General features: G+C 43.2%; 2 protein-coding genes across 2 annotated transcripts in view; one reads left to right on the top strand and one right to left on the bottom strand.

Moving 5' to 3' along the window:
• CEP128 (centrosomal protein 128) overlaps positions 1-27,196 on the bottom strand; it is a 305,103-nt gene that overhangs the window by 209,148 nt on the left and 68,759 nt on the right. The gene's annotated exons all lie outside the window — the stretch shown is intronic.
• Positions 1-27,196, top strand: part of TSHR (thyroid stimulating hormone receptor) — a 61,359-nt gene that overhangs the window by 18,892 nt on the left and 15,271 nt on the right. Inside the window, exons 3-9 of the mRNA XM_081867424.1 lie at positions 2,957-3,028; positions 4,451-4,525; positions 8,281-8,355; positions 9,516-9,608; positions 10,225-10,302; positions 10,834-10,902; positions 17,570-17,647. Of these exons, the coding sequence (XP_081723550.1) occupies positions 2,957-3,028; positions 4,451-4,525; positions 8,281-8,355; positions 9,516-9,608; positions 10,225-10,302; positions 10,834-10,902; positions 17,570-17,647 (540 nt within the window). The remainder of the gene's footprint in view (positions 1-2,956; positions 3,029-4,450; positions 4,526-8,280; positions 8,356-9,515; positions 9,609-10,224; positions 10,303-10,833; positions 10,903-17,569; positions 17,648-27,196) is intronic.

Genomic DNA, 27,196 nt, shown 5'->3' with positions numbered 1-27,196 from the left:
CCAAATTAAGACGTTTAAAAATCCAATTCTCCACTCTACTCATGGGTAGTTGCTTTAAGATCAAATTGTCCACAGGAAAAAGTCAGCGCTCTCCGGCAACAGCTATGCGGCTTCGCTCCGTGGAAGAAGCAGTCAATTCGAAGCACTGCGCCGCTCACCCCACGTCGCTCCGGATTCCCAAAACCGGGTTTCCCCGCGAGTAGAGAAGGCACAAAAGGTGCCAGCCGAATCCCACGTTCACCGGCTTCACCCGCCTGTGATTTCTAGTGGGTCTCTGCCTTCGCCGTGGCAGCCAGACCCGGATTCCTACGAAGCAAATTCCTCCCGCTCAGAGGAATTCCGCCATTACCGGAGGCGCTAACCCGGAAGTCTCCCGATTTCTGTTCTTATCCTGAAGCAAAGTTCTTAACCTGAAGCACTATTTCTAGGTTAGCGGAGTGTGTAACCTGAAGCGTATGTAACCTGAAGCGTATGTAACCCGAGGTACCACTGTAGTACTCGTGGACATCAAGTGATTCAGGACAGATGAAAAAAAGTCGTTTCTCAGGCAGTGAAACTCACTAATCAGAAGAAGCAATGGTGGCTACCAACCTAGATGGCTTTAAAAGAAAACTTCATGGAAGAGAGGGCTATTGATGGCTACTAGCCATGATGGTTATATTCTGGCGCTGTGGTCTAAACCACTGAGCCTCTTGGGCTTGCTGATCGGAAGGTCGACAGTTCGAATCTCCGCTATGAAGTGAGCTCCCGTTGCTCGGTCCCAGCTCCTGCCAACCTATCAGTTTGAAAGCACGCCAGTGCAAGTAGATAACTAGGTAGCACTGCGGCAGGAAGGTAAACGCTGTTTCCATGCACTCTGGCACTCATCATGGTCTTCCGTGTGCCAGTAGCGGTTTAGTCCTGCTGGCCACATGACCCGGAAAGCTGTCTGTGGACAAACGCCAGCTCCCTCAGCCCGTAAAGCGAGATGAGCACTGCAAACTCATAGTCGCCTTTGACTGGACTTAACCATCCAGGGGTCCTTTACCTTTTTATCTTTACCTTATTCTGCCTGCACAGTTGGAGGCAGTAATTCTTCTGAATGCCAGTTGCTCCAAACCACAGGAGGGGAGGGGGCTCTTGGGCTGCAAGCCTGCTTGCAGCTTTCCCACAGGTATCTAGTTGGTCCCTGTGAGACCAGGATGCTGGACTTAGATGGGCTGTTGACCTGATCCAGCAGGCTCTTCTTATGTTTTTAGCTTCTTATGTTGCACTATTTAATCAATGCACAATGAATGCAGATAATGAAAAGGCATGAAGTACTCTGTACAAAATTCAGAAATAAAAAAATGGAACAATTAGTCATTCCTGATGCATTGTTTTGACTTCAGAAACAAGACTCGCTAATTCAGAAGTGCACTACAAGCTTTTGGATATTTCATTGTTACGACTTCCTCCAATTATGGTTTATGGTCATTAATTGTAGGCATGACAGTGCCTCCATTAACTTATCATAACTTATTCGTAAGTCATTGAGAGATTTCGGCTGTGAATAACAGGATTTGGCACTAGGAATGCCTGGATTTGAAATACTTACTTTAATATCGACATTGCCTTGCCCTTTCTGATTGTTGTTGAAATTAACCATGAAGTATTAGATGTTCTGTCTAAAGCAGGCATCCCCAAACCCGGCCCTCCAGATGTTTTGGGACTACAATCAGTGGTGTAGCGTGGGTTGTCAGCACCCGGGGCAAGGCAAGTAATTTGCGCCCCCTAACCCGTGGATTTGCGCCCCCTAACCCATGGATTTGCGCCCCCTAACCCTAACCCCCAGATGTTGCGCCCGGTGCGGCCGGCCCCCCCTGCACCCCCCACGCTATGCCACTGACTACAATTCCCATCATCACTGACCACTGGTCCTGTTAGCTAGGGATTATGGGAGTTGTAGGCCTAAAACATCTGGAGGGGCGAGTTAGGGGATGCCTGGTTTAAAGGGTTTCCTTTCAACATTTTGGAAAATATTTATGGAAGATACTAGGGTAAGGAGTGGGGAGTTTTTAATAGATGTCATATTAATAGCTTTTCATCCTGCTTCCTAAGTGAAAAAATAATAGGATTCAGTCTGACACACAGATTTCAGCCTTCCTGTTCCACTAATCCTATTGTTTTGAGTGTATTTTGTATAATTAATTGTGCAGATGTGGTAAAGCCATGAAGACTGACATTATTAGACAAAAATTCTAACAGCTGCAATATGAGGCATAATAAACAACTTTTTTTAAAAAAACTTTTTTTAATAATAGGCATATTTGGGGAGCTGTTCACTGGTGTACAGATTTAGCAATGAACCCATTAAGCTGTGTGTCCTGATCTAGCAGGTGTCTTTTTAGGTTCTTAATATTTAGTTTAAAATAACAAAGGAGTCCTACAAGGTAGGGAAAGAGAGGGAAACATGCTAAAATTTATTGTTGAAATGTGATTTAGAGGATACAAACAAGCATTATTTTTCTCTTTGAGGAAGGGGACTGTATAGTATATGGAAGAGGCACGACTGGATCGTTCACTATTTTTAAATTTACTTTAAAGCAGCTTAACATAAAGTCTGCCTTTGATTTGAACTGTGGCACTGGAAGAGACTGTGTTCCCCATTTACCATGTCCCTATCCCAAATCAAATCAAATTCTGTGGAAAGTCTCATCATGATTGTACTCTAATTTAGTGTTACGTCATGCCTCCAAGGCAGCCATTTTGTGGCTGGCGCCCCCAGCACTCTCTTAAAATTCAAAATGTGACCCCTGGCCCAAACACTGCTGACCCCTGTCATATACTCTCATCATATTCTCTCATCTCCACCTGCCTTGTGTCTGTAATCATTTCTCCTTCTGCCCCCAACATAAGTTCCACTCTACTCTGAGAAACAGAATAAAGTTTTTTTAATCTGTAAGTCTCTTGAACTGACAGAGTTTTGTTCCTGCAGGAGGTTTATGGAAACCCATTTGAGAATAATTCCTAGAGAAGCATTCTCCAATCTTCCCAACATCTCCAGGATGTAAGTTCCAACCCCAAATGTGTTTTTATATTAAAATGGGGTAAAGCATTAAAAACAACTTCGGTAGCTCGAATTGTTAGCAGAAGTAGCTGAATAAAGCTGACTGAATCCAAGAAGTAAAAGAAAACACACACACCAGGCAAACTTAACTGAGTAACAAACAGATGAGGTGAACAAAACGGTTCAGGCCTGATGTCAATAGGCAGGAAGTTCCAAAGTGTGGGTGCCAAAATGAAATAAATTAATAATACACCAGGGATGTTGCTCTCCACACATTATTGGAATCGTAACTCATCAGCCCCTGCCATGGTAGCCAGTGCTTAAGGATGATTGGAATTGGAGTCCAGCAACATCTGAAGGACCATAGCTTCTCCATCACTGCTATGTCCAGACAAAACAAATATTCTGTGGTCCTACCTGGTTGCTAAGTAACATCCTGCCACGAACACAAGCCTGCCTTGCAACCGTAGTTCTCTGGACGCAATCAGAACTGTTATTTATCTCTGCAGCCAGATGTTGCATTACTAACTGCTTAAAAAACCATAAGTACAAATTAACCTTTTGATCACACGTTTGGGTGTGATTCCCCTGCCATCATTACTCTAACGCAGATTACTGGTCCATTTGTTCCATGCTGAGGAAGGCTTGCAAGAGCCTTGCACAGAAGTGGTTCACCAAGTAGGGTTGAACTCCTATGCTAGCTTCCTGGCAGGTTGGTCACTATTATTGCTTACTGGGAGTGGGGAGGTTGGCATGGTGGAAACAAGAGCCAGTCTAGGGCTGCCGGTGGTGCATGTGTACCGTGCCAATGCCCCCTCTCAGAAAGTAACAGTGACTACCATCTGCTGGGACCCATCTGCTGGGACACTAGCATAACGACCCCACCTGGGAAGACACTTCTGTCTCTGCATAGGGAATTGGATTCCCTGAAACTGCAAGCACTGCAGTTAGTTTTAATGATGGTTTATATGAACCAGCCAGGATTGAGAAGTGCAGTTTGGAGCTGGCTTGTTCAGACAAACCATAGCTAAAACTAGCCACAGCCTGTCCCAGTTCAGAGATAACAGCAGACTGTGGTTACTTGAATGTAGAAGCAAATCCTTGCAGCTGTGTCAAAAGAGGCAGAGATTATGCAGAAGTCCAAGGCACCAACTTGTTGTTTAGAATTCCATTCCAACATAGGCAATTAAGAACAATGAAAGGAAAGAGGGGCAGCTAACCTCCCAATGTGGTTGGACTCCAGCTCCCATCAGCTCCAACCAAAATGATCAGGGACAATGGGACTTGTAGCCCAACATCTGGAGAGCACAACATTGACTCTCCCTAGAGCAGAGGAATACTTACAGAGAATAGATACAATGAACTCATACATTTCCATCTGCCTTTGTGTATGACCTCCCTTCCCATTTTTCTCCCATGTAGCTATATCACCATAGATGCAGTGCTGCAGATGCTGGAGGCTCATTCTTTCAGAAATCTAAACAAAGTCACTCATATGTAAGTAGATGAAAATCCTTGAATAATTTGAACTGGTCCTATGATATGATGCAAAAACAGCTGGTAAAATGTGTTAAGCTGGTTGTGTGAACTTGGCTATAGTAGATCAGCTCATAATGTTAAGGTTATCAAAAGATGCATTTATCTCTTCAAAACTGTTAATTTTCAAATATCAATATTATTTTTTTAATATTTAAAGAGCTAAATAAGAATGTCAGTTCCACAGCTCCCTAATCTGCTGCTTATTCCAAATCCCTAGTCTCTCTTTTGGATATATATCTTCCAATGACTGCTTAACTATGTGAATGCCTGATTATTATCTTCCAAAGCAACTACTCTATTCCCAGCTTAAGAATGTTCTCAAGGCAAATCTTAAAAAATGTAGTATAAGTGCTGATAACTGGGAAACACCGGCCTGCAAGCGTTCCAGTTGGAGAACAGCCTTTACCAAACGTGTCATGGACTTGGAAGAAGCACAAACTCAGGGCACAAAGGAAAAACGAGCTAAGAGGAAGGCACGTTTGGCAAATCCTCACTGTGATCAACTCCCACCTGGAAACCTATGTTCCCACTGTGGAAGGATGTGTGGATCCAGAATTGGCCTTCACAGTCACTTACGGACTCACTGCTAAGACTGTGTTCATGGAAGACAATCTTACTCGGCTACGAGTGATCGCCAAAAAAGAAACAATTAACTTTGTGGTGAACTATGTAATAGTATATGCTTCAGTATATTTAATCTAGGGAAAAATATACCAGCTATAGAAGAAAACCCATAGATGAAAATGAATAAAAACTACATTACCAAAAAAGAAAAAAAAATGAATGAAAGCCCATATTCATACAGAGGCACTAACGATGAACACCAATATGACATGCTAGTGCCATTAACTGGTGGGTTTGTTTTGCAGCATTCGGAAAGTTGCATAATATTAATTTATCTCCACAGTCTATTTGCAACTGCTAGATTGTGCTGCTAAACAGGATTATGAAGCCCAAAGGACACACTCATCTAACCCTACCTCTTGTCAATTAGGACAAGAAAACTTAATTGGAAAAAGGGTAAAAGGTTTGACTATGCATGCCAGATATCATTCTGTGAGGGAAAGCCCTTCAGAAATGTGAGTGTTTTTCTGAATTCTCTTCAGAGCCCCTTAGATCATTAGCATTAGTTGAATGTCACTGGCTTCTGTGTAATTATTCTCCAGAGGGCAGGGTCAGTTGGGGAATAAACAAATGCTGTCTGCTGTACGTACATTTATGTTACATTACATTTCAGAAGCCTTACTTCTAAAATAATATTTAGCCACTATCATCATAGTTTGTTTAAAGATTGGTTTCAATTACTTTAAACAGTTTAGGGGAAAACCAGTCATACAACAGAGGACTATTCAGAAGTATATATATTTATGTATGTGTTAACATTTATTTTTAAAGGAAAGCGAGTGAGTGAACACACCATTTGTATATTTTTAATGCTTTGTTTGTTTGTTTAATTGAGAACTTGTTCCTCATAAAAAGAGGGTCTAATTGCTCTGGCTTCAACAAGTGCTCAGAAAAAGGAGCATAAGAATCATCTGGTCCAAAATTTTGTCTCACACTATGGAAGGCAAAAATAGCTCCCAAGGCGCTCATAAGGAGGGCATCATAGTGGGTCATGGATTGGCTGGATACAAAGGCTGGGGAACCCCCATGGGAAGAAGGCTCGGAGCCAGAGGAGTGGTGGTGGGATGGATGAATGGTCAGAGGGAGAAGAAGGAACAGGCTAGGAGGAGGAGGTGTCGGAAGCAGAAGAGGTAACAGGGTTTGGTGTGCCATTAAGTTAACAAAGGAAGTGGCTCTGTGCCAGAGGCCCAATGGGTCTCTATGTTAGTTAGGCAAAAGCCAGAGTTGAGGTGTGTGAGAGCTAGAAGCTAGAAGCTAGAAGCAGGCTGGGCAGCTGAGAGACAGAGCCATGCCTGTTTTCGTCTGGAATCCAAGGCTTTGCCTATGGGAGAAGCAATAACCCTCATGGGGTGTTAATGCCGTAGCCCCTACATTGTAGGCTCAGGTTGTAGATATGTGTAAATAAACCATATATCATAAAGACATCACAGTCTCTGCTGTCCATCATTCCTAGGAAAGTGATCCCTGGAACCCGTGGAATCTTGTGCCATTCGGAGACTGGGGTGGCATACAAGGTAGATAGATAGATAGATAGATAGATAGATAGATAGATAGATACTGTAGATCACACACCAATATTGTGGCTGGCTTTTCCTTTTCTAGTACTGGCTTTTGCTTCTTGAATAGTGACATTCCAGGGAGGCCAGAAGGAATCCAGCCATATGGCAATGCTAAAATCCCCTGCATGCTTTGTTTTTATTGTTAATTAATTTAATATTCTTTCTGAACCCATATTCATAACTGAAATCTTTTTGGACATCAGAAAATCTTTTTTGTGCCTGACCTCGAAAACATTAAACAACTGTTATTTTTTAACACAAAGGCCAACATATACAAAGACTAGCAGGCCAAAGTAGTGTTTCTTTTCTGTTACATAAGTGTAAAGGGGTCCAGAATCCAATCTTTTTAGAAAATTATGCCAATCATACCACCCAGAAAACAGGTCCTCTTGCTTTTGAGTGGGGTCAGCTTGTTACACGTTATTTGGATGAAACATTTGCTAATAGCCCATAGTTCACATGGAGCTCATTTATAAGAATGGACTTTTCAGTTGCATGTCGAGGTCCCCAGGGCCACCCCAATAACTCACACATCACACAGAAATTTTTGTTTAAGATTTTTGGCATAATTTTGGCCACAACTTTATTAAAATACAAATTTGTGAGTGGTTGCGTAGGCACTGGTTGTGACTATCTGCCCCCACCATGGGGGACAGACTGACATTCCGCACGATGCGAAAGTCAGAATGGGGGAATACACTTGGGGGTTACGCAGAGCAGGGAACCTGCCCTCACCCCAAATGCAACCAGGAGCTCATTGCTATGGCCCGAGCCCCCTTGACAGAGTGGACAAGCAATAGTTAGCTCCCAATTCCTTTAACGGAATCCCTTGCAGCAGCAGCATTAGAGGGGCAGGCACAGCCAATCCATGCCCCTCAACCAACCAAACCATAAACCAATGCCTAACCACGAACCTTACAAGTTGTGACGATTTGCTACGCAGTAGGCAAAAACCAAATGGCCCCAGCCAATCAGCCAGATGGACAAAATTCCTACCAGGCCCCGTTCCAAAGCAGACGACCCCATGACAGGCATAGCAAGGTCAAAGCGAACAACCCTATTCTAGGGAGGGAGGGACGGGCAATCCAATGCACGGGCGAAAAGAGGAAGCCCTAGCCTCGTGCAAGGAGTTTTACTATTTCTGGCTGTCAATCAATAAATGGAACATTAACTTCTTCCCAACAAGGGAAGCCCCAATCGCATCAGTCGCCAATGATCAATTAGCCCGCCCCCCAACTTTGGAATGTCCTGGCGGCCCTCTCCATGAAGGAGAACACGCTTTCTCAGAATTTCATAGACTAAAGGGGCAGAGAGCACCTGTTTTGTGTGCAAGTTCAATACTCAGCATCTCTGGGGGAGCAGGAGATACTCCAGTCTGAAAGCCTGAGCTAGATGGACCAGTGGTCTGACTCTGTATAAGGCATCTTCCTATGGTGTGTGCGTGCGTGCGTGCGTGCGTGTGTGTGTGTGAAGTGTGCAAGAACAGAAATACTAATCTTCTTTGTGGACATTTGATTGTATTTTGAACAGAGAAATCCGAAATGCCAGAAACCTACAATACATAGATCCTGAAGCCTTCATGAATCTCCCATTGCTGAAATACCTGTAAGTACTGAAAACAAAAGCCTAGGGAATTGCTATTCTTGTAAGATTTGGGTGCTTCCTTAACCTCAGGGTTCTACCCACCAACATTATAGTTCAAAATAGGGATATTTTTTCATGCTTACAGCAGTGCCCCTGTTCTTATTCTATGGAGGCTTACTGGCAGGGCTTTTTTTCATCCAGAAGTCACCGGAACTCAGTTCTGACTCCTCTCAGGTGGGAGCCATTGCCTTTCTAAGAGAACAAGAGAGGCAATAATGGTGAGTTCTGGCACTTCTTGTTCTAGGAAAATATCACTGCTTACTGGCGTTTTGGAAAAATGATTTACAAATATACAGGTTGAGCCTAGGTGAAGTATTACACCTTCAACTGAAGTCTGCTGCCTTATCTAAGCTCTCCTAGGGAAACAAGTCAGTCCCCCCACTGCCAGATGTTTTCAGAGCTCAAACTAACTCTGTCTCTCCCGGTCTGATGCACACTGCTAACCGATTACTCATTTTCACAAACACTGTGGATTACCACTTTTCTTATCTGGGCTGGGTGGGAGGAATCCTAGGCTGGATGTAGGAACATCAAAAAGGTGTTTCAGGAAAACGCGTTGTAAAGTTTATTATGGGAAATCACGTTGGCGAAAGGCAGGCCTCCACAGCGTCTTTTGGTGTCACAGTGTTATAACACATATAAAACGCTTTTTCTTTACTAATGTAGCTGAGTCCCTAGACTTCCTCTGCCATTCAAAGGGTCAGCTGTCAACAGCAATGAATGAATCTCCCTAACAGATGAGATATACGTAGACTCTAGACTCAGATAAATCTCCTGTCCAGCCAGTTTTGACCACTGCAGCCTAGTCTTGCAGAGATGTCACTCTTGCAATCAGGAATCACTGGCTTAGATGCTACCCTGGGAGGTCAACTAGTCCAATCCTTGCTCCCACAGGTATATGAACCTAATTTATATCAGTGGAACTTAGTTTGGCCTAGATTGTATAGTTATTGTTTTAAAGGCATATCTGCACTCTCGATCTTAAATCTTTTGCAATCTTACAGTATACCACTTAGAGCTATGCTGCTAAACAGCATATAAACTGTTTAAATAAACAATTAAATGGATCTCTTTGTGTACATAGGCACACCATTTAATTCTCCTTCTCTGCTTTATTTCAGTGTGATCATGAACACTGGACTCAGAGTTTTCCCTGACCTCACGAAGATCAACTCAGTGACAGCCGATATGAACTTTTTGCTGCAAGTATCAGAGTTTCCCTTCTTCTTTGAGCGGCAGCCAATGAAGTTTATCAGGGCAGAGAAAAGTTGTAGTCCATTGTCTGCTGTGTACTGCTAGACTTCATGAAGGATAGAGGAGGAAAGAAGCACAAGTGTTGTTTTCAGTGGCACCCTTTTTTATCTGTTGTAATTTCTGCTTCCAGCCAGAGTTCACCAGAGAGCCTCTCCGCGTGTTACGGGTGCTCTAATTTGTTGCATAAATAGTACTGAAGAGGCCGCCCTTTGAAAATTGTAGAAAAACCATAATGAAACTTCAGGAGGAGGTGGTTTTATTGACTGTTAAGCACTTTGTTCTTCAAAACCAGCACCTTTAACTGGGTGAAGAAGACAATGGGGGGGGCAGCAAAGCTGCTGAAGTGCTGATATATTATTTTCTCCGTTGTTTATCCTTATTAGGATACTGCATCAGTTGAAATTTCCAGTTATCAAGGGCTGTCTCACATGCAGTACAGTGCAGTTGTCTAAATGTCTAAAGAAAAATTAAGCATGTATGTGTGTGTCTATATCTATATCTATCTATCTATATCTATAATCACAAAGTTATAATTGTATTTTATTGCTATACTAAGCCTTTCCCCCTTTTTCACAGTGAAATGGCTGATAATCCGTACATGATTTCGGTGCCTGCAAACGCATTCCATGGGCTATGCAACGAATCCCTTAGCCTGTATGTTGATCGAACACAAGTTGTTTTCTCTTCCTCCTTTTTGTTTCAGTAGTTGTGAAGCAGTAGGTCAGCCTTAATGAGTAATGCTAAATAAGAAAATAGTTGTCAGTTGCAAAGATGATGGGCAGAGCAATCCTCAGGTGATGGGAGGGGGGGCTATGTTTCGGAGAGGGGACACGGTTTGGCAAGCCCCACTAAGCTTGCCCCTGCCAAGGCAGTAAGTAGGCAGTTTGGAATTTCACCCCGAGTTGTTTATTTCTTAAATGTTACCTCCCATTGGTTTCAGTGGGAAGAAAAATAAATGAGCCAGGATATAATGGAGTTTCATATAATGCCATCAAAACCAAAAATATATAGGTGTTCAGATGCTAGTTAGGGGAAAGTATACTTTGGGGGTGGGCAGCAATGAGAACAAGCATTCCAGCGCCATGAGACTAAAGTAAGTTAAGACACAGTATGCATGCAAAAGAAAAAAAGCCTAGTTACAGTTGTGTCACATCAGCTAATAATCCATTTTTTGTTTGTTTACAGAAAGCTGTACAACAATGGGTTCACAAAGGTTGATGCCCATGCCTTCAATGGAACAAAGTTAGATTCTGTGTAAGTAATCAATAATAATTACCAATTGCATCATGCTTTCAGGTATTTAAAGAATATTGGATGCATTATCTAGTTGCACTCCTTACAGCAACTCTATAAAGTAGGTCAGTGCCAGTATCCCTGTTATTTCTGATGGGGGAACTGAAACGGAGCAAGTTTGGCTTGTCAAAGACCAGGTAGTGAGTTCATAGCAGATGTGAGATTCGAAACTGTTACATCACGATTTATTGCTCAGTCTCTTAAACACTTTACCACACCAGGTTCAATTAAGCACCTAACGACTTTTAAAAGTTTTCAAGTTTGGGTGAAACAGCATCTCATAGGGCTTGTGCACATTTGAGATGGGTCTGACTTTGAAGCCATGTTTTCTCCATTCAGATTTTACCTCATTTGTTCACTCTGAAGGCAGACAGATGCCAACAACAGGTTTACACACATGCCCAGTTGCAGCTGAAGTTGAAATTAAATTTCTTATTCCCATCCATACTGGAAAATGCTCTCTTTTGTCTTTGTCTTCCAGTTTGTTTATTTGAATGTGTTAATTTTGCACAAACAGGGCATGTGTTCAGGAGTCTGCTAAGCAGTACTCACATCTTAAAAAATGAAAAATATCAACAAGCGGATTGCACAATAGCAAACACCTGGGAACCCAATTCAACAAAAGCTTGCATGCACTTAATTTATGTTCAGTCCTGAAACTACAGGCATTTCCCATTCTAAAACAGAAAGATGCTTGTGCAGTAATTTACAGTGAATTCAATAGGAAATAAATGAAGCAAGGAGATTTGGAGAAATTGTTTTTCATTTTTCCAGGTTGTTTGGATTTTTTTTAATTGCAAATTTATTAGGGGGAAACACACAGCACAAAAAAATGAAGGGGAAAAGAGAACAAAACAAATAGATTTGTCAACTCAACATTGTGTGTTTAGAAACAAAAAAACCACTGCAGTTGTGCAGTTGAACAAACTGACAACGCCTGGAAGGTCACAGTTCCCTCTTCCCACTATATGGCATTGCAAAAAGAAAAAAAAGGGGGGGAGAGTTCTTTGTTCCCAAAAACACTTTCTCAAAAAGTCTTTAAATTATAAGTGCTGTTTAGAATGTATGAGTTAAAAGCTACAAAATTTGATTGTTTCTTAATCAAATTACCATTGTCGAGTGAAATAAAAATAAAAATATAGATGCACATGAGGGTACCATGGTGGTAGCGATGATTAAAATAGCTCCCATTTCAAGCTTTTTCAGGGCCTTAGAAAATCCTCTGGCTGCAATGGAACTAAACCTCTTGGAACCTCCATTTCATACTATTTGAAACAAAACAGCCACACCTCATCTGAAAATCTGACTTTGTGCTCACCATGAGTAACTTGTGTTTTTGAAAAGGAACTCGTGTTTTTACAAGCTGGTCATTTCCAGGCACCTGTAGAAACAAAGTACTGTATAAATCGCCTTTAACAGAATATTCAAGGCTAGCTTTAATCTAAGTGCTAAGCTAAACACTCAGGCTAATTGTGCCGTAGTCTTAGCAGATCATGCCAAATGAATAAGCAAAAAATCACTGCTTGCTGTGCAGTTGATTCTATTCTATTCTTTGTAGGTGTGGACAATGAATAGGTGTGGACATTTGCTTACTTCTTCATGTGCACACACGTACAAAACTGCGGCCAGTCAGTGTAGACAACATTAGACTAGATGGTCTGACTCACTATAAGGCAGCTTCCTGCATTCCTAACCTTTTGCAGCACCGAATTACATGACAAATGTCCCACCTGGTTTAGCCTAACTTTCCTGGTTTGTCACCTGAATTGGCTTGCAAGCATTTTTGTAGTATCATTTTCATCTCTACTGTGGACCATACTTTATTTTATTCTTTTTAAAAAGAGCTCCCATTTGGAGCAGTTGAACTGTATGGTGCTTTAAAATATAACATAAACGTCAACTGTAAATTGGTGTTGTAAAATTGAGCCCCACAAGTATTTTTCTCTTCCCTTAAAATAAACTCTTGTATCGCAGACTGGTGTGTCATCATGAATGACAACTGCCTGGAAAAGGAGACAATTCACATACGTTGGAATCTAAAATGACCGTACAGGATTACCCCCCATCTTTCCTTTCAGAAATAATAAACTTCACTGGCACTTGATGCTCCTTAGCTTCAGTCAAACATATGAATGACAGTACTAATATAATTTTTTTGGGGGGGAGGGTGGGTTTTTTGGGGGAGAGAGCAAGTGTTGCTTCTAGCCAAAAGCCACAAGGCATGCTTTTCAAGTTCCTTTTTGGTGTCTCTTGATGTGCTAGAAATGTTTAAAAATATGGTAACGCTAGGTAATTCCAGCATGAATCCTGATTAGCTTCCTTGGCTCAGGGACTCGCAACTAAAACAAACTGCTTTAGCATTTTAGTAATGGATTCTAAAATAATGAAGACATGCCCTGACAGCGAAATTTATTTTTGAAAGTGTAATTCTAGCAGCTTGGTTGGTTTGGTTGTTGCTTACACAAAGTGCTTTTAAAGTGAAGTGGAAAGAAGGAAGCTAAAGAGCTGAGGACTCAAAATTAGGTATAGCTTGGGGTGTAAGTGAGACACAGGTATGTGACTTGGACTTTTCCATTGACAAACCAGTCTGAAAGCTTTCCCCATTCATCTGTTTGGCTGCATATATATTTAACAACAACAACAACAATCTTTATTACGGTCCAGAGACCCAACAAATCGTTACAAAGCACATATATATTTAAAGCATATCTCCCACCCCACATTCTGGGAACTGTAGCTTACCTTTATTGAGGCGCAATTCCCAGCACTCTTAACAAACTATAGTTCCTAGGATTGTTGGGGAAGGGGGGAATGTGTTTGAAATGTATAGTACCTATAGACAAATGCCTCTACTGAATATACATGCAATGTGCTCCTAAATTCCTTGCGCCTCCCTCTCCTAAAAGAGATTTTGCCAATCTGGTCCTCCTCTCCAGCCAGATGTTCATATATTACATACGGGAATGTTGCCTTAGCAAAAAGCTTTCTGCCTTTCCCCCTGTTCCATTCTGCCATTGCTTCATAGTCTTAAATTGTGTTTCATTCTTGTTTGGAAGCCGAATTGGTCTGCACTCTGCTCTGGCTTCGACTTGTCTTCTTGCACAGCAAGAATTAGGAAAAATTCTGATGCTTCTTTGGTCTAGCCCAGCTCTGCTTTCGTTTTGGCACAGTGTCCCAGCTCCGGTCTAAGACAACTGACCAAGTTTCAGGCTGTCTCAAGGCTTGGATTTTCAGCATCTGATCTTTGGCTCCTACCTGAGAGAGGCTGGAATGCCAATTTTGGATGGCCCTGTTATTTTGACTCATGCTACAGCAACCTGATGGGCGCCTGCTATCGTTTTATGCCCTTCCAGATAAGAAATAGGAGAAGAAAGATGGACTTGTTGCATTCCAAACAAAACATATTGAACATAGTTCCAGGTTCAGAAGGACCACTTGTGGAGCTCCAAAAAAGGAGCAGAGGGAAATTGCATTTCAATACTTGTGGATATGACCACAGAGCCACAAGTGTCTGGGGGGTTTTTCGGGGAGGGGCGTTAGTCATTAGGTTATTGGTTTTGTGTAGCTTGATGGCCCAGATAGAGATTGCTGGAGAGGCAGGCAGGGATTAATGGAGAGGTGGTTCAAGGATAGAGCTGTATGTGCCCCATGATTTGCCCTGTACCTCCTCCTAAGCTATATTGCTGCCTTAAATAATTTTGTATTATGCTGCCCCATGAAGGTTCAACTGGCAGTATACGGTAGTTGGCTTCTGTAAATGGGATTGGAAGGGGGCACCATCTTGTCCTTTATCCAAGACCTCAAAATGCCTCGAGTCAGCTTTATAAGGAAATTCAAAATATCTGAACAGCTACATCAAATAAATAGTTGACATGGACACCAAGGTCTTTTTGGCCATTTTGAGCACTGATATGACCCCAGTGATGCCCGGTCACCATTTACATATATCACTGAAGAAAAAGGTGTTGAGAAAAGAATAACAGAATGTTCTTTCTGGCATGGAGTTAGGCGGGGTTGGTTGGTTGGCATCCATCTGTGTCGGAATGAGCCTTTGGGGATGAAGTCAAACTCTTGGAGGGTTGCAGAGCCTGCTGTGGCTGTAGATAGACCTGTTTTGTTGCAGATGTTGCAGATGAAGGCATCTGGTTGTGCTGCTACAGGTGCACCATGATGTTGCTTCTCTCTGCGCTCCTCTCAGTGGTCATTCTTCCTCTGGTCACTGCTGGGGATACACAACCTGTCTGTCTGTTTGTCTCCAGGCACTGTGGTTATCCGTAGGGGATTCCTGCCCCGCAGGGTTGATGTTGCCAGCCTTCATGTCACCTTTGTAACGCAGAGGTGGTCTGCCAACAAAACCGTTGTGAAAGATGTGGGCAGCTCCTAAGTAACAATGCTTCTCCAAAACCAATTCAGTTTGAACTTCTAACCCTCATAGAAAAAGGCTTTTATCATAGAAGGCTATTTTAAGCCAGTCAATCCCCGTAGAATAATAATAATAATAAATTCCTCGGATCAAAGAAACGAAACAAGGTCAGAGCCTTTTCAGAATATGTGTAAGATTTAGAAAGGCAGATAGACTGGATATTCTGTCTACCATTCAGATCTTTCCCACCCCCCGATTTATTTTTGTACCTCTCATGTGATGCTTGTGCTATAGGTAACTAGACAAAAGAGGCCAAGCTTGTGCGCACATGCACATATGCTTGCTTGCACAGACAGAAGACCGTCTGCGCAGACCATCTTCCAAATCTTTACTCATAAATGTCCCTCCCTGCTGTAAATAGAAAGGCGAACTCCCCCCACAGGGAGCACAGACAAGGGCCAAACTAGACAGTCCCTTAAACGTCTGTATGCCTTTTAGCATGTTTTGTCTTACTTTCTTTATTAATCACCTTTAACATTTATTAAAATAAGTTCTCTAGATGTTGTACCAACAAAAACATAACAATAAAGTGAGTTAGCAAGAAAAATCCTTTTGGATACTATTAAAAGAAAAGGTTTAAGCAACTGAAATCCATTAACATCAGGAAATCCTACATTCTGGCTCTTAGATGTTGAAGTTGGCAGCTGTCATTGCAGCCCCTCCTTGCTAAGGCATTGTTATGAACGTGCCATTGGTTTGAAAGTCTGTGTTGCCTTCTTGGTAGAACCAGATAGCTACATTTCAGTTTTCCAACGAAGTCCTAAATATCAGAGAAAAGGCTTGTAAAAACAACAACAACAGTTATTCATCTTCCATTGATTTTTAGTATTCAAGTCAGAAGAGTCTTCTCATACTTCATTCTAGCACACCAAACTTACCATCCATATGTCAGTTGTCTAATGTTTTTTGTTTAATGTTTTTAATTTGCAAGGGCTGTTTGTTCGTTTGCTTGTGTGTGTGTGTGTGCTTTTTTAAAAACCAGCACCATGTTTAATCTTTCTAAGGCGCTTACTATCTTCAGGCACACTCCAGTTTTTGTATTGTTGGAAATTTTAAAATCCATAAAGCCACAGAAAAAAGCAATGCCACTGCAACTTTATATATGAAGAACTTTGGGTGCTTCCAGATAGAGTCCAGATTTTCTTAACATCTTGTCACCCTTGTCTACATTGACTCCCCCCCCCCCAATTCTCATCTCTTTCCTTAATCACAATAAAAAGCACCCCCGCCCCCACCATTCTACTAAAAATGTGAACATTTCTTGCACATTGTATACACATTATGATGCACGTTATTATATTATATGCAGTTTTCCTAAGCGCTCAATACAAGTGGAACTAATTTTTATGGTTGATCAGGGATCTCATAATCCTGTTCACTGGTGTCCATTGCCATGCCATTTCTACATATCAGAAAGAGAGCCACAAGTTTCTCACCTTGATTGACAGATTATACATTCATTATTGCTGGTGTTGTTGTTGTTATTGTTGTTGTTGTTGTTGTTGTTATTGCATTATTCACTGGTGTCCATTGCCATGCCATTTCTACATATCAAAAAGAGAGTCACAAGTTTCTCACCTTGACTGACAGATTATACATTCAATATTGCTGGAGATTATACATTCATTTTATTTCTGCAGCACTGGGAGGACTGGGGCATCTGGATGCTTTGCTTGCTCCCCTGGGTTGCTGTTTCTTGAGATAGCTCAGGTCACTGGTTCCTTGAATATTAGAATCAATTCCTATTGAAGACATTGCTCTTTTAATATGATTTTTCTAGTCTGAATATTTTCTGGAATTTTTTAAATAAGGTTTTTATTGTTTTAACACTTGTTTCCCACCCTGGGCTGCTTTGAGAGGAAGGGAAATGAACATTCTGTCTGTATCAGAATTTTAGCTTGCTGGATGGAACGATCTCCCCTCCCCTCCTTCTGACCACTGTTCTGGGAGTTATCCTGACACACACACCCCAACCAATTTTGGGGGGCAAAGCGGGGTAGCTGCTGGTGAGGCTCCTTAGAGGAATCCTGTCCATAGGCTTCAGTGGATGTTCTGTTAGAAGCCCCTTGATGAAGAAAGTGGGCCTGATATTCAGCAACAGCTGACCTAGCTTCCCAGTCTGACTTTTTTACTATTCCCATACAATTAACTCTGTTAAAATATAAGCTATCAGCTAATTATTGGTGCTATCTTTCCCCCTTGCAGGTATCTGAATAAGAACAAATATCTGAGAGTTATTGATGAAGATGCTTTTTTGGGTGTACAGAGCGGTCCAAGCCTACTGTGAGTAAGAGCAAGGAGAGATACCTTGAAATTACAGTATTGTTATTTAATGGTACTCTAAGCATCCTCTGATGGTTGTTTCACATAATGTGTCTTTTGTGTCAAGGGCACTTCACAGCCAAAGGAACAAGCACAGCAGATAGATAACTCTTGATTGTCAAAGATAACACTCAACAATCGCTTCTACAGCTCTGGATACTCTTGCGCAACAATCTATTCCCAATGGAGCAGTTGCTGCACCAGGGGACCGCTTCTGCTCCACCAGTTTATGTACTTGCTCCAAGGAGCTTCGCAAATGCAAGCAGAGGCTGCGCCGGCATAAGAGTTTCTTCTGCTCATCCCTTTTCAATCCCCTCCTGGTTCTGGGAGACAATAGTGCAGGGGAAGGTGGGGAAGTATCTGGCCCTTCACTTGCCTGACTTGCCTCTTTTCCTCTTATTCCAACACATCCTGTGCTCCACCCTCTATCTTTGACACTTCCCCTGCCTACGATTCTTGCCTCCTGGCCGGTACAGTTCCCCACAAATCACTGGTCTCGTCTCCCGTGTCAGACTTCATCCCTCCTTCCCCTGGAGCACACTCGTCAGCATCCCAACAGTCCCTGACATTTCGCTAGTGATGATAGTGCCAAACTCATAAGCCAGCCTGCCTGTTCTAATCTGAGGCTGTACTTTGTGCCCTACTGATACTGAAAGTTGGTTTAGCTGGAATATGGTACAGAATATAGTCTTTTTGGTTTTGACCCTGCTTTGTATAGCTGCTTGCCTCAAGAAGCCTGGTTGTTGTTGTTGTTGTTGTTGTTGTTGTTGTTGTTGTTGTTATGCATATACCGCCCTATACCCATAGATCTCGGCTGTTCACAACATAAAAGCACAATATAAAAAACACATAATAAGAAACAAGAACAGAGGCTACTCAATCATCCACCTTTCCACAACACATCCCTCTGTTGGCTTTTTGACACTCTGTTAAGACGTTTCTTTTCACCAAGCTTTTGGTCTGATAGCATTGTATTCAGGTAAGCCCTACCTGTAGTGTTTTATATCCCACCCCCCCAAAAAGAGGGGCTTGACCCCTTACATGTATTCCCAGTGTTCACATGCAAATAATCAGCGGGTCTCCATCATCCCTAACCATTGGCCAACCTGAGTAAGGTTGATGGGAGTTGGAGTCCAAAAAGCACACCCCTGTTATAGAAGATGTGAAACCAGTGTTTGCCTTGATAAGGGCAGACTTGCACACTTTGAGAGCTGCCTTCCAAACAGTTGTCCCAGAGGTTGTGCGTTCATGGGAACACAGGAAGTTGCCTTTTACCAAGTCAGACTGGTACCCCCCAAGGTGAGTATTGTCCGGCTGGCAGTGGCTGTCCAGGATTTCAAACAGGGGACATTCCCAGCCCTACCAGGAGGTGCTGGGAATTTAACCTGGGGTCTCCTGCATGCAAAACAGTTGCTCTGCTAGTGACCTGTGGGCCTTACGCCACCCCTCTTTCTGTAGCTGAGACAAGTGCCATTGATTACATTGCTGTGTTTTTTGGTCACCATGCTCCATCCTCAGAAATAAGCAAGAAACGCAGCAGAAGGGACCTAGTCCACAGTTCTCTTCCAGCCTCAGAGGAATGATTACGCACTTGCTGCTCTTCGCATAATGAGAGGCCCAGTCGGCATAATCTACCAACTGTGTCAGCCAGCACAGCTGCCTAAGTTCCAAACAAAAGAGCTCAAGTTCTGGACAAGTTGAGCAAAAACAAAATGAGGTTCATGATTTGATCACCTTTTGTAGCATGCACTGTTCCAAATTCAACCAAAATATTAACTCTTTGGGCACAAGGGAAACATTTCATCCAATGTTAAAAATAAACGGAGAGAGTTTGGAGTTAGCGATTTGCCAACTCCTGAGCCTTCCCTTCCCTGAGGAGGCTTCGCTTTCATCCTGATGTTGGCTGTGAGAAATATGGAAAAACAAGGTATAATGAGTATCACAGACCTATTCTGACCCACGGACCCTTTCTGCTAATCAGATCATGACATATTTAATAGGATTAAAGGCATTTATTTTAAACAGTCTTACTCTATCTTTGCTGTATATCTTGCTGTGTTAAAATCACTTTACTGTATATTTTGCTGTATTCAAACCTCCTGGTTTAAGATCAGACCTAAATCTGTCTCAGGTCATCTCATGTTCCACAAAGCTGGGAAAACACAATCTAAGGCCTTAGCGGACAGGCTCTGTGATAAGCAATGATGTTGTGCAGTGTCACAAATTGTGTTTGTTTACCACTTGTTCTCCATGCTTCCATACTTTGGCTTGGCCTTTCGGACCCAAGTCCAAATGGGGAGGAGAGAGGGTAGAATTTTGATCTCATTGCCCGCCACACTGCCATTTGCGCTCTCCCTTGCTATGGTGGCAAAGGAACAGGCCTCTTTTGCTGCCAAAATATTTTTTCCCCAGGAAACTGGATGGTGAGAGGACCCTGAGTCAACCACCAGGCATCTTGTTGGGTTCGTCAAGCAAAAAGTTAGCTGTAGACACTTTCCACTCAGCCGATTCCAATGGCCTCTCCTCTGTGTTCCCAGGCCTTGTGCCTATGCGCTTCCCTCTGCTGCTAAGGATATGTCTGGGCCAGTTTTAGGGATTTGGGGAAGAAGGCGCAGAGTGAGTTATTTTGACCCCCTGCTATTTTCACAAAGAATCTGAGGTCTCGACTTTCAGTGGGAATACAACTTCCCCCATTTTAGACCTAAGCATGACGCGGGTGGTGCTGTGGGTTAAACCACAGAGTCTAGGACTTGCCGATCAGAAGGTCGGCGGTTCGAATCCCTGCGACAGGGTGAGCTCCCATTGCTTGGTCCCTGCTCCTGCCAACCTAGCAGTTCAAAAGCACATCATAGTGCTAGTAGATAAATAGGTACCACTCCGGCAGGAAGGTAAACGGTTTTTCCGTGTGCTGCTCTGGTTCGCCAGAAGTGGCTTAGTCCTGCTGGCCACATGACCCGGAAGCTGTACGCTGGCTCCCTCGGCCAGTAAAGCGAGATGAGTGCCGCAACACCAGAGTCGGTCACGACTGGACCTAATGGTCAGGGGTCCCTTTACCTTTACCTTATGTTTGCACAAGGACACCTCATCTGGCTTAACATAAGAAGTGATCAGTGGTGGCTGTTAGAATTGGTAGGGTGGAAGGCAGGGAGACCAACAGACTGAGGTTGGCGGGCCCATGCCCCATTTGCCCAAATGAACCAGCCTCCACTGGGAAAGATGAGATAATATCTGCATTGCTCTTCAGTGTCATTCATAAACTGACCTACTGAACTTGTCTGAGGGACCAGCACTCAATACAAGATGTGTTTGCCATGCAGCACCTTCCAGATCCAATCCCTGATCTGGAAAACAACTTTAGGTAACAGGGTGGGAAAGTATAAGGCATCTTAACATGTTGGGATGTTATCTTCTTCATTGGCATTGATTAAATACGTGCTGCTTAGTGGTTAATTTACAGTTATGTGTTCATTATCTACGTTTTTATAGCTTTTTTTTTTTAAAGTCAGCGCAGTGCTGGTGCTGGCGATTATTTTGCAGGTGGCTGGTGTTCCTAAAGCGGCTTTCAAAGCCACACAACATGCTCACTCTTTTCTAAAGCTGCAACATGTAATTGTTTTCAGGTGTTGTTGGCCGAAATAGGGAATGCTGCAATGAATTCGTTTCTAGCATCCAATACATTGAGATCATAGATAGGCATTTATGAAAATTTATTCATACCAAAATGGTTTCTTGACAATCTGCTTTGTGTTATTAAGTTGCTTCAGCACCAGCTAGATTGGCTTTTGCAAGGAAAACACAGAGTACCAAACTTCAAAATATGAAAGCTGGCAAAACTTTAAATGTGCAGTCCATTTGAAATACTCCCCTCCCCCCCCGCTTGGCATTAAGAACGAAAGCAAACAGCCGTTCATGGCCATGGTTATTATACTTTATTATGTTTTCTTCATAGAAGTGTTAGGGGGCTGCAGCATTGACAAAGCGTTTCTACCAGAGGGTTGGGGGACCTCTGACATTGGAGGATCTGAGATAAGCTGAAGTCCTTCTTTGGGGCATCTCATGGGCATCTGACTGGTCATTGCGAGTCTAGGATGCTGGACTAGGTGGGCTTTAGGCCTGATCTAGCAGGCTCTTTTGCGTGGACAGGCGGAGTCCCCAGATCCCGCGCGGTCCCCCCGTCATGTGGAATAACGACTCAAGACAACGTGCTATGGGATTAAATTGGCCACAACTTTATTAAATTTCAAATGTGGGTAGACCTTGGCTCAGGCATTGGGCGTTCTCCCTCCCCAGTCCCCAGCCGGGGACCTAGGGAGCATCAGGGTTATCCAGTGTGGGGGGGGGGGATGGGCCGGCTCTGGAGAACATATGTTCAAGCAGAGATAGCCGCCCCTGTTACGCCGCCGCCACAGGGGAGAGCAATGACGACCTTTCGGCGTACGGTCAAAGCCTCCCTTCAGAAACCCCTTTAATGGGGAACCCTGGTATCGCCGCCGCAAAGAGGAAGATGGACTAAAGGATTCCGCCCAAGGCCTGATACCGCCAAAGTTGTGATGTTTTGCTACGGAAAAGGCGAAACCTGCCAATGCAGGGAAATTCCTTTCCGGCCCTTTAACAGCGACCTTAACTTAGCAGCGCCCGCATACCTGTGGAGAAAAGTCAACCTGCAAAACCTGTGAAGGAAAGTTAACCTGCAAAATAAGACATTAACTGAGGGTGGGTAGGGTGGGAGAAGCTCTGGAGCCAAGTGAGGATTCCCAGGTAAGATCCTCCCTCTATTGTGTGGGCAGGTAATCCCTCCCCTACCTGGCCTGGTCTCCTTGGCAACGCTTCCCCCAGGTGGGATTGGACAACTGACTGAGGTAGGCGGAGACCTCCAGGTATCCCAACTGAGGGAAGGCAAAGCCAAGCCTATGCTGATGGAGCCGCTCCAGATCCAGGGGCTGCACGCGTCCACGCAAAGGGCGCCCCCCGTTTTAAGCGGGGAGCGGTCATTATGTACTTACCGTGTTTTTCCATGTATAAGAGGACCCCTAGTCTTTTGAAGCCAAAATTAAGAAATCAATATTTTAAACATCAAACAGAACAACTTTGAGCTTTTGGGGGGTGGGGGGCAGGTCGCACGAGCTTTTTTGATGAAAGTTGGCCAAAGTTGTTGAGCTTTCTTAGGGTTAGGGTTGCCATATTTCAAGAGCCCAAGCCCACGCCTAGGCTGCCAGAGCCCAGACTCGGACCCGAGCCTGAGCCTGAACCCCTGTGCATTCACCATCTGTGTTTAAGTCGACCCTCCATTTTTGACTTTAAAAAATTAGCAAAAAAACCATTGTCTTATACACAGAAAAATATAGTCTATCCCATGGGTAGGCAAACTAAGGCCCGGGGGCCGGATCTGGCCCAATCGCCTTCTCGATCCGGCCTGCGAATGGTCCAGGAATCAGTGTGTTTTTACATGAGTAGAATGTGCACTTTTACTTAAAATGCATCTCTGGGTTATTTGTGGGGCATAGGAATTCGTTCATATTTTTTTTCAAAATATAGCCCGGCCCCCCACAAGGTCTGAGGGACAGTGGACTGGCCCCCTGCTGAAAAAGTATGCTGACCCCTGGTCTATCCAAAGTCCTGCCTGGCATCAGGAAACAGCATAGAAAGGTGGGAGGAATGCAATTTCTGTCCTCATTTTTTCCCCTTTCTGGATTTTTAAATTTATGTATGTATGTATGTATATTTCCCCTCAACTAATGAGTCCCTGCAGCTGCTCAGAGTGGCTGGGGCCACCCAGTCAGATGGGCAGGGTACAATTGTTGTTGTAGCAGAAGCCCTGGAATGATCACCTTAGCATGAATTCCTCCCGTAGTATTTACCCTATACATGAATTTTTAGAAAACCTTCAGGCTGCATCTTCAAAGAGGCATTCCCTCTTTCTCAAACACAATGTAACCACTGCGTCCCTGTAAGGTCTGTTAATTTATTGTTATTTGATAAAAGTTCCTGAAATACACTAGATGCTATACAAAAGTAATACAAAGTTAAAACGAGCATGCCCTGCCCAAAGTCTGAGCTCACAATCTAAAACACACACAAACACATAAATGCAATAAGTGAAGAAACTGCATTGGGTGCTTCCCAATGGGGACCTTATATCACAAACGCTCCGATCCAAATTTTCTGTGCATGCTTTTGGCAATATTAACACACATTTCCATTTTTCCATCCACACCACTGGATGGATTTTGATAGGATGCAAAATAAAAAAATAAACAGGCAAACTAGGACGTGCAAAAGAGCGCAGAAATGTGCATCAAAATGTCAGCAACAGTATATTACTAATATTTTATTTGGAGTGTTACATTTATGCTGTGTTGTAGTGGATTGTAGTTTTTATATATTTCACTGCTTGTGTCTTCCAAGATTGCCCTAAGAAAATGTTTACCTTTAAATATAGTATAACTCCCCCATGGATGGAGTTCTACCCCACTGGAGAAAGGTCAGAACCATTGCTCCCAACTCTCTGGGGCAGCTTTTATAGGGTGCAGGAACGGAAATGGGGACTCAACCAAAGTCACCTCCCTCATGGTCTTTTATGGGATTGACTTCCTTCCATAAACAGGAGGGCATATTTGAATCCAAGTCAGACGTTGTATGTAGCAAAATTGAGCGTAGTGTGTTAGGGAATAGTGAAAGGACAAAAACAAAATAATAAAAATTACATCACCAAGTTATGTAGGGCATCAGTTGCTTAAATAAGTAGATTCAATAACACAGTAGAAGAGTTCAGAGATTATTTAATAAGGCACATTGTTTTTATACTGGCTGAACTTCAGAATTTGTGAAAATTGTTATGGCCAAGGTTGTGCAGAAAAATAAAAATAATGTAAACCAGATGAAAACTCTGCGGTAAAAAAGGGGGAATTGAATTCTAATCTGTTTTATTAAACCTAAGTCTTTATAAATTTGATTTTGAGTTTGATGTTTGTTTCTCCTTAATTATATAGTCACATGTCACTGTTCTTTTTAAACTTACAATCAGTTTTATTTACTTTTACTTTCTTCACATCCAGAAATCCTGCTTGGGGTTTCTTGGTTCCCCCCCCCATGAAGATTATATTTTTGGGCTGTGATCCTTTACACACTTGTGAATAAGTCCCATTGAACTCAATGGGGCTTACTTCTGAGTAAACATGTATAGGATTTCACTGTCAATGTACTCTAAATCTATACAGATAAGAGAGAGAGAGAGAATATATTTTTGTTTACCAGTAAGAGCTCTAATTAAATCACCCATCAGTAATCGTGGTTCACATAATTCAAATGCTGTTACCTTCTAGAGCATTATGACTGCCAGAACTTACTATCAAACAGATATTAACCAAATGAAACTTTGAGGGGGCACAACCAAGTGCCCCAACGCAGGTGGGCAAGGAGTGAGTGCATATGCAGGGGCAGATCTACTATGAAATTAATGAAGTTTAAGTTTCATGTCCCCCAGTCCAGGAGGAGCCCCAGAAGCAACTTTAGTTCACACATTGCTTGAAAATTTTGAGTCTCGTAGACCCACTTTGAGTGGCATACCTCAAATTGATTAATTATTTGTTGTACATTTCAGCAATCCCAAAATTTGACAGTCAGTAGCACAGATGTATGAGACATATATAAGAGACATCACCTTTCCAACAAAGGTCCGTATAGTTAAAGCTATGGTTTTCCCAGTAGTGATGTATGGAATGGACCATGGAATGGATGTATGGAATGGACCATAAAGAAGGCTGATCGCCGAAGAATTGATGCTTTTGAATTATGGTGCTGGAGGAGACTCTTGAGAGTCCCATGGACTGCAAGAAGATCAAACCTCTCCATTCTTCAGGAAATCAGCCCTGAGTGCTCACTGGAAGGACAGATCCTGAAGCTGAGGCTCCAATACTTTGGCCACCTCATGAGAAGAGAAGACTCCCTGGAAAAGACCCTGATGCTGGGAAAGATGGAGGGCACAAGGAGAAGGGGACGACAGAAGATGAGATGGTTGGATAGTGTTCTCGAAGCTACTAGCATGAGTTTGACCAAACTGTGGGAGGCAGTGGAAGATAGAAGTGCCTGGCGTGTTCTGGTCCATGGGGTCACAAAGAATCGGACTCAACTAAACGACTAAACAACAACAACACCAAGCACAGATGTTATAAAGATATGCTGATCTGTCACGGAACAACCCCACTGAAGAAGATAACAGTGGCTACCCAGCTCCCATTGTGGGCCTCGAAGGGACCCCCATGACCGTTCAAACTACAAGGCCCCCAAAATGTAGGTCCGGGGCTGACCCAATGTTTCCAAAAGAAATGCCTGCATGCGGGGAGGGGGCGTGTATATAATGAAAGCTAAAACGCTAGAAGTTGCACCCCCTCACATTCCACCACCATGAAATCATGGAACTGAAAAGGAATTTCTGAAGTCCCATATTGAATTCTGCTTGACACCTGGCGTCCCTAGAGCCAGCCTTGCAGCCTTTGTAAAAGATACTTGAGAAAGCATCCTTTTAAATATTACATCACCTGGTTTGCTCATCTGATTAATCCTAGCAGGGTTATCCTTTTACTGGCTCTTGTATGAAAGCACCTTAAGAAAAGTGACTTGAGAACTTTGGGTCCTTCTGAACCCTGAAGAATCTTGCAGTGGTATTTTTTTAGTTCTGTTACAGAGCTTCCGAGAGGCACTCCACACTGGATTTAGCAGGATATTAATGTCATATTTTGTGGGACGCAGGTGGCACTGTGGGTAAAACCTCAGCGCCTAGGACTTGCCGATCACATGGTCGGCGGTTCGAATCCCTGCGGCAGGGTGCGCTCCCGTCGTTCGGTCCCAGAGCCTGCCAACCTAGATAAATAGGGACCGCTTACCAGCGGGAAGGTAAACGGCGTTCCGTGTGCTGCGCTGGCTTGCCAGATGCAGTTTGTCACGCTGGCCACGTGACCCGGAAGTGTCTGCGGACAGCGCTGGCTCCCGGCCTCTAGAGTGAGATGAGCGCACAACCCTAGAGTCTGTCAAGACTGGCCCGTACGGGCAGGGGTACCTTTACCTTTTACCTAATGTCATATTATCTAGTAGCTTTTAGTATGTTGCCATAATAACATGGAGCATTTACTCCATAGCTGGCTCACACACCAATATAAGTAATGCCTGTAGAGAGGAACTGTGCCATTCAGGTGAGTTACACAGTTGCTTTCCACACTGGCAAGTCCCCAAAAGTGATGGAGATGGCATGAGAAAGAACCTCATCATCTACCTGACAGAGGCCACATTCAGTTAAAGCACTGCGATACCACTTCAGACAGTCCATGGCTCCCCACAAGAATTCTTGGAGCTGTAGTTTCACTCCCAGAGTGCAAGGCTTCTAAGGCACATCTTAAGGCCAAGGCAGGCTGATATGGGAGCAGGTGGTTCTTTATCCAATATCATTTAGGGCTTTTAAGGTCCAAACTTTCACTTGCAACTGAAGCAGGAGACAAATGGGTAAGTAGTGAAGGT

This window comes from Podarcis erhardii (genome assembly GCF_964252035.2).
Source record: "Podarcis erhardii genome assembly, chromosome: 1".
NCBI lineage: Eukaryota > Metazoa > Chordata > Lepidosauria > Squamata > Lacertidae > Podarcis > Podarcis erhardii.
Note: the sequence above shows the minus strand (reverse complement) of the source record. Positions and strands in the feature narration are given on the sequence as shown.